This window comes from Carassius gibelio, chromosome A10 (genome assembly GCF_023724105.1).
Source record: "Carassius gibelio isolate Cgi1373 ecotype wild population from Czech Republic chromosome A10, carGib1.2-hapl.c, whole genome shotgun sequence".
NCBI classification, from domain to species: Eukaryota; Metazoa; Chordata; class Actinopteri; order Cypriniformes; family Cyprinidae; genus Carassius; species Carassius gibelio.
In genome coordinates, this window is record NC_068380.1 from 20,176,658 (window position 1) to 20,191,662 (window position 15,005).

The 15,005-nt window shown below is 37.8% G+C and overlaps 1 protein-coding gene across 1 annotated transcript in view; it reads right to left on the reverse strand.

Moving 5' to 3' along the window:
• LOC128021505 (tight junction protein ZO-2) overlaps window positions 1-15,005 on the reverse strand; it is a 31,599-nt gene that overhangs the window by 12,538 nt on the left and 4,056 nt on the right. The window contains exons 2-9 of the mRNA XM_052608767.1: window positions 10,245-10,368; window positions 4,944-4,997; window positions 4,548-4,672; window positions 3,929-4,031; window positions 3,133-3,805; window positions 2,943-3,046; window positions 1,539-1,692; window positions 579-690 (exon numbers count right to left, since the gene is read on the reverse strand). Of these exons, the coding sequence (XP_052464727.1) occupies window positions 579-690; window positions 1,539-1,692; window positions 2,943-3,046; window positions 3,133-3,805; window positions 3,929-4,031; window positions 4,548-4,672; window positions 4,944-4,988 (1,316 nt within the window). The 5' untranslated portion in view covers window positions 4,989-4,997; window positions 10,245-10,368. The remainder of the gene's footprint in view (window positions 1-578; window positions 691-1,538; window positions 1,693-2,942; window positions 3,047-3,132; window positions 3,806-3,928; window positions 4,032-4,547; window positions 4,673-4,943; window positions 4,998-10,244; window positions 10,369-15,005) is intronic.

Here is a 15,005-nt window from a genome sequence, read left to right on the forward strand (position 1 = left end):
TAACTAAATTATTTAAATTTGAAAAGGATCACCCTCTGAAATGTTAATTTGGCTAATGTAAGTAGTTTTTGTTAGCAACTTATAGCATCTTAAAGGGTAGTTTGAATAGCATGTAAATTATTAATGTTTAACTTGGCAAGCTAGTCACTTAGTAATTAACTAGCTACTTGGTAACACTTTACAATAAGGTCCCATTAGTTAATGCATTAACTAACATTAAGTAACAATAAGCAACAAATTTCCTACAGCGTCAGCGTTTATTCATTTTTAGGTTACATTTTATTTTAAGGTATTTATATTTATATTACACATTTAAATACTGAGTAATATTAATTAACTCCAAGTACTCACTATATGGTTAGGATTAGGATTCAGGTTTGGCTTAGGGTTACTTGCATGTAATTATCTATAATTAGTTGTTATTATAATAGTAAGTAAATGGAACGCTGTTGAATGAACTGTTCAGGTCCATTAAATAATATCAACAAATACAACTTTTGAATTTATTAAAGTAATTAGCTAAGATAATAAATGTTTGGAAACAATAACTGGTGATGGCTGAAGTCTGAGGGTATCACCTGCTTTTGTCCTGCAGTCTCTCATTAGAGGAGTGTGAGGAGAGGTCAGAGTGATGACTGCGTCGGTCCTCTTGAGGAGAATAGGAGCGGTACGACTCAATATCGGAGATATCTGCAACACACAGCACATGACGTCATCACTAGAGCAAGACACATGCTTTGAGGGACCATTTATATCCGCAGTGCAAACGGAGCACGAAGGGTTAAACACCAGGGTCCCAAAGAATCAAATTCCTAAACCTGAGAAATATAACGCCAGCTACTAATTAAAACCAAATTTGTTTTCCATCATTCTTATATATTACGTTATTTAATCTAAAAACCAATACATATTTTCAGAAGAACATGAACCAACAACTTTGCAAAACATATGACAAGTCTCACTAGTTTATAAAAAATACATTTTTCATAAACTTTGGATTATGGGTGGGGTTTATGTAATCCTCCCAAAGCCAAAAGCTCTTTCTCTCCAATCCAGTGACAGCACAGCAAAATAAAAAGTCAAGAGGTCAGAGGTCACCTTGAGATTAAGGCTGGGTTTCGCCGAATACCTCACGACAGCATACATCATCACTTTACATGTGTCACGAGGTAATTATACATATACAAACAATATTCAAATCAAACAATAATATCAATTATTGTTTATTAAACATTTAAAATAAATTAAATCTATTGATGCAATAATCGTAAGTCCTTTTATATTTATATGACCGTGTTGGCAGCCAAATGGATACTGTGTAAACAAATGTTTGTTCAATCAAATGCTCATTAAGCAGGGGAATGTCCCTCCCCATACAGCAACAACAAACAGAAAATCATCATCACTTCTATATGTCCCGCCCCAACTTTCTGATTTAATAGGAAATGCAACAGCAGCTAATTATAAAGGTGTTTATAAAGCCATTTAAAGATGGCTGTAAATCAGTCAGAAATAATTAGTGTTTCTGATCCACTCACCATCTATTTCGGAGTCGCTGTCTGCCATGGGTGGGACTCGGATGAGCACCTGACTGCGATCCCTCTGCACCATCAGCTGCAGCTTCCCACGAGACTTCTCGATCAGCTTCCCTGCGTCGCTCAGAGACAGGTTCTCTGTGACCGTACCGTTAATCTGACACACCAAATTAAGTACCAATAAATAACATATAAACTACAACATATTTAAGAGAAAAAAATATATACATTTTAAAAACCTTAAAAAGTTTGGTCAGTAAGTTTAAAAAAAAAAAAATTAAGGATCTGATGATATGTCAAAAAAACCTCACTGCAGTTACATCACAGTGTGTGTGTGTGTGTGTGCACATGTCCATGTTTTTCTATCCCAATGGGATCTTAAACCTGAATCCACACTGATTCATGGGGACTCATGTCACCGTAGGGACCTAAATTGAGGACCCCGTGGGGAATCAAGCTTATAAATCATACAGAATACGTTTTTTTGATATATAAAAATGCAGAAAGTTTTCTGTGAGCGGTAGGTTTAGGTGTTGTATAGTTGGATTCTATATTATATTTGCTTGTATTTTTACATTCTACCATTAGTGTGTATTATCTGTATGCACTGAGGGTCTGAGAGTAACGCAACATATGATTTGTGTAGTATAAAAACCATTCTGCCGATGGAGAGTAAACCAGACTGTGTGTGTGTCTGAGGATACAACAGTATAATATACAATTGTTCAAAAGTGTGGGGTCAATAAGATTATTATTTTTCTAAATAAATTAATACTTTTATTATTCAAGGATGCATTAAATTTATCAAAAGTGACAGTAAAGACACTTATAATTAGAAATTATTGCTTCAAATAAATACTGCTCCTTTTTAATCTTTTTAATCCTCAAAAACATAACACAATTTCCACAAAAATATTAGGAAGCAGCACAACTGTTTTCAACTGAAAATAGCCATAAATGTTTCTTGAGCAGCAAATGTGTAGTATGTAGTAATGATGTGAAAATTCAGCTTTGATCACAGCAATAAATTAAATTTTTATATAAGTTCATATAGAAAACAGCTATTTTAAATTGTAATAACATTTCACAATATTACTGATTTACTGTATTTTTAATACAATAAATGCAGCCTTGCAGGTAAGCATTAAAAGGTTTTTTTAAACATTTAAACGTTGGTGAGCAAAAAAAAAAAAGGGCTTTCAGTACAGAATACATTGCCAGAATGCAGAGGTACTGCTGAGGCTGACTGTGCACTGCAGTGTGGCTGCAGTTGTTCTGAGAGCTGCTGGGAATGGCTGCCATGCGATTGCTATACAGTTGTGGGTTGCTTTTAGAGCTTTGCTATGAAGCTGCTAAGGTTTTGTGCTATGCGGTTGCAAAGGTGTTCTGAGTGGTTATACACCTTACTTTCAGAATGATGTCGCCTTCCTGTAGTTTGCCTTCTTTGGATGCCAAGCCTGTGCTCGTCGTCTCTTTGATGAACAGCTGACTGCCAAGACGAAGGCCATATTCTGGATAGATATGAGAAAACATCATGTTAGTGGTTTGGTTGAAGGTCAAAACCGGAAACAGATAAACGAAGGTGGTACATATCTACCGTCACTTGGGCGGCTCTTTAGAAGAGTAACATTGAGTGGCTTCTCCAAGGGTTCGAGTCGCTGTGGTGGCGGGGGTGAGGGTGAGTGATCCAGCCGGTCTCGACTGCTACTCCTCCTCATGGGTTCGTCCTGGCGCGGCTCGGACCTCCTGCGCTCGTAGTCGCTGGCTAGATTCTCTCTGCTGTACACCCGAGCCGGTTCGGGCCTGTAGCGCGTCTCAGGACTGTGTGATCTGTCCAGTGCACGATCGCTGCGGTACTGTCTGTCCGGACTCCGCTCTCTGTCCAGGTTGTGTTCGCTGCGATAGCGTCGGTCCGGGCTGTAGTTGCGGTCCAGCGTGCGATCGCTTCGGTAGCGGCGGTCCAGGCTGTGGTCAAGATCCAGGTTGTGGTCACTTCGGTAGCGGCGGTCGGGGCTGCGCTCGAGGTCCAGCGTTCGGCCGCGGCTGCCGTCTCGTCTGTACTGTCTGTCGGGGCTCACGCCGCGCTCCATGCTCCTCCCGCGGCTGCGCTCGTAGTCACGATCATGATCATCCATGTAGCCGCGGCCGCTGTAGACGCTGCGCTGGTCCAGCTCATAGTCGTCGTTGTAGTCGCCGCTGAAGACGCGGTCGTCTAGGGACGGGCCACGTTTGACCACGCTGACGGGAATTTTTCTTGGTCTCTTTACCGTCTGATGAAGGATGGGGACAAAATGAAATCACTCATTCATTAAACTCTGATTTCAACTGCCAGTGATTCACAAACATGATCTGTATTAAAGCTGAAATGAGTATTGTTAAAATGTTACACTCACGATTTTGGCTACTTTGCCACATTTGCGGAGAGTCTGCACTGCGAAGCCATATTGGACACAGTCCATGGGCACATTGTTGACCTGGATCACTCGGTCATTTTCACTGTACAATATCATGAAACACTGTTAGAAAATGTCTCTATATTTGAGAAAATGACTTCAAATCCTTCCGACAGTTGAGGAATATCAGAAGTACCAGCATTAGTGCTGACACTAAAGTCTAGATTAAACTTTGAATAAAAATTTTTAATCTTTAATTTAATAATTGATAGTGTTGGCACATAACAAATGCAATGCAAATGCAACTCAAATTAAAATAAAACTTTTAGTATTTTTGAAATTTGGGTTTATTTGTCAATTACTTAGAACTTATTTCTTGCATTTCTTTTACTGACCGTTTAATGTGTGATATTTAAAAAAAATATTTTAAGGTTACATGCTAGTTTCATTAAAAACATTTTTTAAGCTTTTAATGTATAATATATATACACTTTCATAAATAAAAAATATACATATTTATCTTTTCAAATAAACTGAGTGCATTGATAAGAATATTCACTTTTGGATTACAAATCTTTAAAAAAGGTTGGGATGTGTTTAATATTGTTTCATAGCTTACAATAGCAAGCCATCAGCAGGACCCCCTTGCAGCACATCGGAAACAACGATTGACGGTTCTCCATTTTCTTCGTTCGGATTGTCCCGCCCTCCAGACACAGCAATGCCAAAGCCCTTCTTGGAGTCCTAAATAAAGGGTAAAAAATATTTTCCTGAATCCATGGTAGCCATTTATTCATTTACAACAATAAAACACTTCAAATTCATGCAGATGTACAGGCAGCAATCACTAATTAACGTGTAGACATCTAATGCTAGAGGTACAGAAATCACTCACTGCACTTTCAAGGAAAAAATAAATAATATAAAAACACAAGAACGTAAAGATTTTAATAAGAAACCAATAAGCAGGAACAGTACATTGGCTCTGGAAATAAACACAGGGTGTAGTACTCACCCGCTGTAGGGTCACAGTGTACTGCTCCCACACCGTCTCCTCCATGACTGGGTTCTGAAACAGTATCAACAGGTTTATATGTAACACAGTGATGGACAAAGACAAGTTACAGCAGATATCAGATCTCCTGAGCCAAATCTGCAGCGTGGTGCTGCCTGCCACAGTGAAAAACTAGAGGAGTTTCATTTACATGAGCTCATCTGATTACACAGGAGACAGACTGAACTGCAGATCTGAAACATATCTATATATTAAACCAGAAAATAAACAAAAGAACGAACAGATCTACAAGAATGAGCAATTTCATACAAAAAAAAAAACAAGCTGACATCATATGTGGACTGCTAAAAAAACACCTTAAACAATAAACAAATGTATGGCATTTAAAATAAAAAGCCTTTGTTATTTGGAAGTAACGGTCATTGAGTTAAAGACTATAAACATGGCCTTCAGGATCAGTGTGAGAGCCACGTGACGTCCTGCTCCGTGCAGCGCCTCTTACCTCTTCATCCACCCACGTGTGCGCTGGGTGATTATGACTGGTGCTCTTTAATCTTCTCAGATAAATATGAATCCCAGTATTGCCCTAAATAATTCTCATCTCTCAACTGGCACAACCGATGCCTTTTAGCATTTCACGTATTAATGATTTCAATTTGTTGGTTTTCGTCACAGCGTTACTGCACTAGTTCAATCAAACTAAACACTGCGACACCTGGAAGACGATCATGCGCTCCTCATGCCATCATGACACATGCTTGTACCTCACATGTAGTATCCAGGGGTGTCACGGATTTAAAAAGTGGTGAATGTCACTAATGAAAAGATTTAGTGTTTGAAGTTTCAATTCAATTCAAGAGATCTTCAGCATTTTTAGGTCAGTGGACAAAGTCAGACATGACCCTGGTCTAGAGGTAATGTTTTAGTTGGAAAGCACAGGAGTTCTGGCTCTATACTGACCTACTTCGTTTATTATAGTAATACTTCTTTTTTATCCTTTTTTTATGAATAAATCAAAATTGCAATTGAGGAAAACTGAGAATGGACAACCACAACAACAAAACAAATATAACAAATACCAGCACTGGATCACCACTTATTTTAGCACACATTAACAAAATGATCAAAAATGTAACATAATTCCACATTATTAGATACATCTCTGCTGTGAATTATATCAAAACGTGGTGGGGATAACTTCATGGGACAAAGTCATGGGAAAAAGTTGTTGCCACCATAAACTTTCAATATAAATATAGCAATATCACACTGAGCAATTGTAAAACTTGGAAAGCAATTTTGTAAATCAACACAGAAGCTTAAGTGTTTAAACACTCTCATCACTGATTCAAAAAAATGAAATAACAAAAATGAAACAAATGAAATAACATCTACCGAGAAAACCAACTGTATCACCAGCTACTTTCTTCATCATGGTGTCAAACTTTCAACTTTTGCTAAACCTTGAACTCTACTCGTTTGAATTTCTACATCAAATTATAAACTGCATCAGTGCATGAAATGTAATAAAAATGTGTATTGTAATATCTAACACTGACAATACAAATTCAACAAATCAATTAGGAATAGGAAATGTAATAACTTTAATAATGACTAACATTTAACTTTTTTCTTATGACATCTGACTCACTTCCATGTTGACAAAATCCAACGCTACAGTAAATATCCTTCCATATACATCTGTTTTAGGATTGTTTTTTACAATAATTATGAATTTTACCACTATATGCAAAATATACTACACTGCCACAACGTCCTACATTGTTTAGTAAAGAATCCCTAAAGAGTTTTCTACCCATACTTACACTCCTGCCAATCACTACACCCTTCTGTCTAATCAACCTACAGTATACGCTGACAGCGGATGGAAAGCCATTCAACAAAAACTTCACACTTCACCCAAACTGAAGCTGAACAGCGAAAGAGCAGAGTCGTGCTTACGATGCCCTGGAGGATGCGAATGGCCTTGATGGTGTGCGCCCATTTCCTGTGCAGCGAGAGGACCGTCTTCATGTTGTCACCTGTCCCGTGAACACAGAGTCTCTGGGCCAAAGCACATCACCTCTGGGCACAATGCATCTGTCTGCCTTTGACGTAAGACTGATGCCTCTGGCCTACATTCTGTGCAAATCCCACTGTCCACAGCGACCCACGCCAGCCACGACGAGAAAAGAGAAAACAAAACGGGGCAGGCGAGACAGTCTCCTGCTGAGCTATTAATTTAAAATTTCATTTCAGTTCATCAGATGATACGGCTCTATCTAGGTTGACATTAAAAGCTCTTCGCGGCTTACGGATGTCAAGTAGCACCTTCAGAATACCGATGCTTTTGGGTTGGGATTTCTTTCTGCAACATGAGCTTTTGAATGTGCAAGAGGGACTGGCAGTTAAGCAGTGATTTCATCTCTTTTTAATTATAATCCTGGATTATTAGATTTGAAGCACCCAAGCGCCTTTATTTTCTAACAGCATAGAATTGAATGCCATAACACAGGTGCTGTATATTGGTAAATTGTGCAGTACTAAACAGCATAATGATTCTTTGATCTATAAAGGCTTTCTAACTCAAATCTTATCTAAGACAGGATTAACTTGTGATATATGAGCTGCCCTCGATTCTCTTTACTAAGATGACCAACAGATTACTGGCGGATGATGCCAGAGAACTGGTTTCTCACTGTAACTGAGCTTGAAGCATTGCATTTTGTTGTAATGGATGAACTGGAGTGGGAAAAATAAGCATACATTTGTGTTTCTACATGGTTTTTCTTATGATGATTTTTTTATGGTTACACAATTAAGAATGAGTGTGTTTTGACTTGGTACTATAAACTACTGTTGAAAAGCTCGGGGCCTGCAGGATGTATACAATTATCTTATAACCACTGAGGCTGCATTTATTGGATAAAAATAAATACAATAATATATTGTAAAATGTAATTTATTCCTGTGATCAAAGCTGTATTTTCAGCATCATTCCTCCAGTCTTCAGCATCACATGATCTTTCAGAAATCATTATAATATGATTTACTGCTCATGAAACATTTCTTATTATTAATGTTGGAAACATTTGTGCTGCTTCATATTTTTGTGAAAACCATGCATTTAAAAAATACATTACTAATCTCTTTACTGTCACCTTCAACTAATTTAATGAATCCTTGTTGAACAAAAAAACCCAAACTTTTGAATGGTAGTGTACTCAATGAGACAATCCAATCCAAGTCAATCTTCACTTCTCTTTAGGGATAATGTATATAAAACTTGAACTTGGAAAGCACAAAATAAATGTAAAAAGCAAACAAATAAAACATGGTGTTGACAGAATCATACAGGCAGTATATTACTGTGTGACAAGAACCGAAAACAACAGAAGAAAAAAATCTTCAATTTCCATACATAATCTAACTACTCCAGGGGGAAATCATCTGGTTTTTATGGACACTGTAGCCATCAGAGAACATACTGAACTGTGTGCGGTCTGCTGTTAGACAAAACAGGCACAATGTGTGCAGACAGAAGTCCCTCTGCATTATAGATAAGCAGCTTTAGCTGTCTGTGTGCCTCAAAGAGACTGAAACCACTCAACGAACGCTTTCAATCCAAGTCCCATCATTTATGTTTCTAATAAAACTTCTAAAATGTCTAATTTCAGATGATGCATTGCATATGAGACTTTAAGTGTATGTCGAACAATGTACAAAACACAGGTTTGGGTAAAGGAGTGTAAATATGGGGGATAAGAAAAAACAAGCTTGTATGAGCTACTGTCTAAGGTGTAAAATCAGAAAGACTAATTTACAAGAAAATGATCTACAGTTAATTTCAGATATAGTAACAGCTATAATAACTCCATGTTATGAAGTGTTGTGGGTTGTGACAGATTATGATATTGGACTTGTGCCCTCTGCTGGAGACACTTGCCTGTAAATAACTGATTATAAACCATATTAAACAATTAATAAAACAGACATCAGCTGTCCTGTTCTCACAGAAGCTAATGTTCTCTAAAGCTGTTAGTGCAAAACATATAATAAAATATTAATTAAAATCGTCCTCCAGTATATACTTAATTTATGAAAAACAGCGGTAGAGCTTATCTAAATTTAATGTTATACAAGTAATTAATGAAAATATTTGATAGTATCTTTTATTCCTTAAATGTCCCCAACGAAGAAAAGCCGTTTTACGTACGTTTTAAACGTAACGTGTTATATTCACGTTAGAATATTAATATCCGTATCAGTGGGGGGCGTTAATAATAACCAGTGTATTTTAACCTCTACTGAATGGGCAGAGAATACCTCTTTCTTCACATTACATTGACTTTAACTTGCCGCTATACGTGTATACGTGCTATAATGTGATATGAGAATTATACAACAAGCAATGCTGCATTTCTTTTATAGCGTACCCTATGAGGTACAATGGACGGTTCCAAAATACCGGCGAAGGCTTAGCTCATGAATATTCATTAGGACGCGGTGGCATTGCTTAGCAACCTTACTGAAGCTTCCAGACACGTAACGTACGTAATTAATATTCATAAGTCAATTCTTTCCCGCTCTAGGATGGGAACATCTCTCCAATGGAGAGAGACTGATACATTTAAAAGACTCCAGGAAATCTGAATGTTTATATTTCATATTAGTAACATTTTTATTTTTCAAAGCTATGGGCTCCTATCATTAGCATTCAAGAGTCAATAATATAACATTTCTACAAATACTAGAAACAAATTAAACACTGTTTCTGTCTATTTTATGTGACGGTGGATAACAAAAATAAAAAATTAAATGTCAAATCAGGGAAGAACTTCTCCATTTTAAACTTCCTCATAAAAACATATGAATGTCAGTTCCTCGTCATAATTGCTGAGGCAAGTAGAGAAATTAAAGAAAAAGGTTTATATTTGAGAAAAAGGTTTATATCCGAAAGCAAAATGGTAAAACTCATTTTATATTTTGGAATAATAAATAAGATAAAAAATATATATAAGAAGATACAAAATTAAAAGATAAATAAATAGTATGTATATATACAGTATAAATGATAAAAAAAATACAATCACACACACACACACACACACACACACATACATATAAAATATAATTTAATTAAACTTGCAAAACATATAATTAATAGCATATTTTAGTTTAGTGCATTACATCTATATTTCAACCCCAACTTATTGTTTGGAAACAAAATACATGTCAACATGGAAAAATCTTTAGCAATAATGTCAATGTTTTCATGTGAAACTCTGTAGAGTGCAGTACCTGTAAAAGGGCCGGGTAGCTGGGAACAGAGAGGCGTCGCAGACACAAATACTGAACTTCGTGGGTCAAAGAAAACCTTTTGGAGCGGCTGGATCGGAATAACTCGATCTGGTTGGACTGGTCACTGTAAAAAGACATGTTTAGTTAATAACACTGATCACACACTTTTATAAGTCAACAACAAAAATATGTTAGTCTTTGAAAATCTCTTTACTGTATCTGTAGCTGAGTAAAACTGAGCACGACCCATTGTTTCTCACACAGCCCGAGTCCTAATCACATAAACACTTGTCAGTTCGTACAGAACTCGTTGATCTGGTAATAGCTAAAACAAACAAATAAATGTTTTTGTGTATGCAGTTAAATAAAATGTCCAACCCTGCAATTACAGCTGATCATGCAGTTTTGTTGTAGCTCAGCCTGACAAGAAAATAGCAGCCTAGCTTAAACAAAAGGGCTTTTAGTACATAAAGAGGCTGTATTATAATTCACAAAGCATGTCAAAAGTATTGCAAATGAGAGCACCTGCTCTGAAATGAAGCACACTTGATCTCCCTAGCAAGAAACTTGTGTTCACGAACCCTCGGGCAGATAAGGAGCCAGCAGGAGTAACAGACTAACTACTGTTTCAGTCATGAGAGTCCTCAGCTTCAAGAAACTGGAACAGCGAATTAAGAAATGTTCGAAAGAAAACTGCATTCCTGAATGACACTTCCTGATTAAACTCACCACTGATGTCTGAGTCGACCGTAGCTTTGCTTTGATAGTCTTGAGCCTATAATGTAAGAGGGCCACACAAATGCACTCACCTAAAAAATTTACAAAAGCTGTCACTGGGGAATACTAATATGCACATATCAGGTACTAATTTGTAAACACTTGGTGATTTAATCACTAATATATTCCTGTTTAATCCACAGGGGCCCTTTTGAAAGGCACACACTGGTGCAGCCTTTTATTTTATTGGAACAACTTTTATTACTTGTTTTTTTTTTCTGAGAGCCCAGGTCAAAAGCTTCAGCCTCTATGACTGCGTCTGAAACACTCTCAGAGTTTGTTTTAAAGGACCCACTTCTCAACTGTTCAGAAAAGTATGTTCTGTATAGTATGAATAATTCTGATGTACTACATCCACCATGTTTTTGTTGTCATGTGACCTATAGGTATACAGGTCTTGTGTAAATCCTTTCCAGTGGCTTCATGGGATAGTAAAATGTCCATCTGATGCACACTTCAGAATTTTTCCAGGGTCATGTCAAACATGGAGCAACAATTATAGTTATACAGAATGAGCAACAATAAACACATCCGATCATTAGCCTTAACAACACACCATACCAGCTACGTCTGTCATGAACATCATCATATATTCATTTCCCAGTTTTGCTCCCTAGTATCATCTACACAACTCACCCCGAGGGTCTCCACAGCCTCCGGCCGGGGGGCAGCAGCTCGCGCTTGTTGAGAGGCGCGATCCCGATGGCCGCTTGCATGATGGTGATGAATTTCTTGTACTTCATTTTAACCAACTATAACATCAGCAACAAAGCTAAGTGTAATCTCATTTTTCTATTAGACCCATCATTGCACGCACACTATCTGCATTACTGAATCGGCCCTGCTCTGTGGAATCTCATAGATGCCCATTTCGTTCTCCTCGTAGGACGAGAGAGAGAGAGAGAGAGAGAGAGAGAGAGAGAGAGAGAGAAAACGAAGACCACGCTGGCAGAGCATCACTCTTACGTAATTCTGGAGATCTCAAACATCAGTCTAATGAAAATGCTGTGAGGGGGGATAATTGTTGTACTAAGTCGTGACAGATCATGGATGCGCTCTGGTCTGTTTCTCTGTAATCCCCCCTTCGTCACTGGTTTAGCCTGCACCCATTATCACCAATCTGCCATCACCAGTACATGCACACATATGTGCAAGATTTGTCCATTCACAAACACAGCACGCTAGAGATAATTTTCACCGTGTTACTTTGGTGTAGAGATGGAGTAACAGGGCATCCAGGACTTTTCCTCCACCCAATATGTGATGACATTGTCATCCAGTGGTTTGTGCAGTGGATTATAGGCAGGAGGAGATTGTGCTGCCAGGGGTCAGGGGGCTCTAAAATCCCCTCCAAATCACATAAAGCCCAGCAAATGAAACATTCACATGCATGTTCTGTCTGTGGGACGTCTTTTGACAGGTCACGTTTCCGCAGAGCAGCTCTGGTAAGGTCCGCTCAACTGTTAAAACTAGTAAGATTCATCAGTTAAGACTTCAGACAAGAAACAGAGACCAGAGTGTGGTGTGGTGTTGTGTTGTGTGACTACGGACTAGCAGCAAAACACCTGAGCTGCCACAACACCACACAGATGTGAGTGAGGGTGAAACACGGTATAAAGACACTAACTTGTAAATCGCAAAAAATCTAAGGTAATATAATTTGATCTAAAAATAGAGATATTAATAGCTACTGCAATATAACTAACACTTTTTTTAAAAGGTCCCCTTCTTCGTGATCCCATGTTTTAAACTTTAGTTAGTGTGAAATGTTGTTTTTAGAGTATAAATAATATCTGTACAATTCTTAAGCTCAAAGTTCAATGCCAAGCGAGATATTTGATTAACAGAATTCGCCTACAAAAAAACGACCCGTTTGGACTACGGCCCTCTAGTTCCTGCAGTAATGATGTCACTAAAACAGTTTTTGACTAACCTCCGCCCACATGAATTCACAAAAAGGGGGGCGTGGTCTTGTTTCGCTCCGACGGAGAAGAGGAAGAGCTGCGTTTGTGTTTGCCATGTCGTCAAAACGCTGTTATTTTCATCTCGGAGTCCAATCACCTTTGTTTGGGCTTCCCAGTGACACTGTACTTGGAGATTAACGGTTACGATTTATGTTTAACTCGGTTCCCGAAAATTATAATCCACATGTAAAACTATGTGCAGCACATTTTGCTGAGCCCAAAGATTATTCTTGATAGTAGGGGTGTGCACGGACAGTCGAACATTTGAATATTCGTTCTGCTCTAATTGTTCGATAAATAAAAATGATGAATTTCGCAAAAAAAAAAAAACTCACAATATAACCTAATTTGGTCACTTTCTGTGATTCTCCAAGGCATATTTGAAGATGTATGCAAGCAAAAAAGAATTAATGAATGAATAGGGGGCCGTTCACATGTTGCGCCTAAAAACTCGTGGAAAACGCTAGGCGTGCCGCTTTCACCTTCTTTCCAAAGCGCTCAGGCAGAAGCGCTCCTGAGGCTAAGCAATAATGACGCGCTCTCTCCATGAAGACGCAGAAATTTCAGCAAAGGATAAATGGATTTGCAGCACAAAAAAAATTGCTTTCAGTATCTCTGCTAGTAAATTTATTTCAAAATGGCAATCCATATACAGCTATGATCAGCTGTTCCTTCATCTTAGCTGAGCAACGTTGTTGCGGGAAAGGATGAAGCTGAATGTTTAGTTGTTGTCCCATGACCTGCGGTGCACTTGCGGCATTCTGAAAATGTGGGATGTTTTTAACTCGATGCGGTGCGGACCCGGCTGGAAAAAAACGGGCGCGTCGCACCGCGCTGCTTTCATTATGAGTGCGCATACCGCGTGCCAACATTGGAAACAACGAAATTGAGCACGCAAAAGACGCGATATGCGAACGGCCCCTAAGAACTGCGATCTTTCTACAGTACTTCAAATATGCTGTGAAGAATCACAGAAAGGGACCGAATTCAAGAACATTGTCGTGGCATTTCTCATTTTTCAGCTACAAAACACGATGTGTAATGTTCAAGCTTATTGAGTGTAAGCTTGTTCAAAATGACGGAAACAATAAATGTTGCTGAAAAATAACGTCGGTTTCATTAAACTTAATTTAAATAAACAATATTCGAATATTTGTTTTTTTGTGAGCTCAAATATTCGAATGTGATATTTGCGGAAAATGCCCATCCCTACTTGAAAGATGGAGCAATTCCCTCTTTGTCTGGAGAAGGCGTTGTTTATGGACCACAACCGGTAAGTGTATTTTATTAAGTTGGTGCGTTTAACAGTTTCTGCAACTTATTACAATGTATACCTATAGGTCACATTAACTAGATGTTAGGGCTGTGCAAAAAAATGAATGCTGTTTTCATGCGCATCTCATCAGTAAAAACGCTCCTGTGACTATAAGTACATCTCCAGCACATGCTCCTGCCCACTTGCTTCTCAAAACTAGTCCAATCGCGTTTGCAGGAGGGCAGAGCGCGCTCAGCTGCTGTCGAATCACAACACAATAACCGCTGGACCAATCAGAACTCATTACGTATTTCTGAAGGAGGGACTTTTTAGATAAAAGTAAGTCATCAGCCCGTTTTTATGACAGTGAAAACAGCGGTATACAGATACGTGAATTGTGTGAAAAATACTGTTTTTTTTACACGCAAAACATGAACACGTTTTATTGCACACTGTAAACACAATCAAAGCTTAAAAAAAAAACATGAAAAACGGGACCTTTAATACTGGAAACAACTTTCAGGGTTTTGATGATATTCAGTCTCAACTTAAATGGCCTTAAAAGAGTTATTTCATTTACAAACAAAAGAAAAAAACAACAACATTATTTAAATCAACAAAGCCACTGCAAATTAAGATTATATTTAATCTAAAACATTATTAACATTTAATAGATTTTTTATACATTTAGCTTTTTTTTTTTTTTTTTTTTAAAGAGAAATTAATAAAAAAAAGTATCTGTTTGCAAGTTATAAATCACAGAAA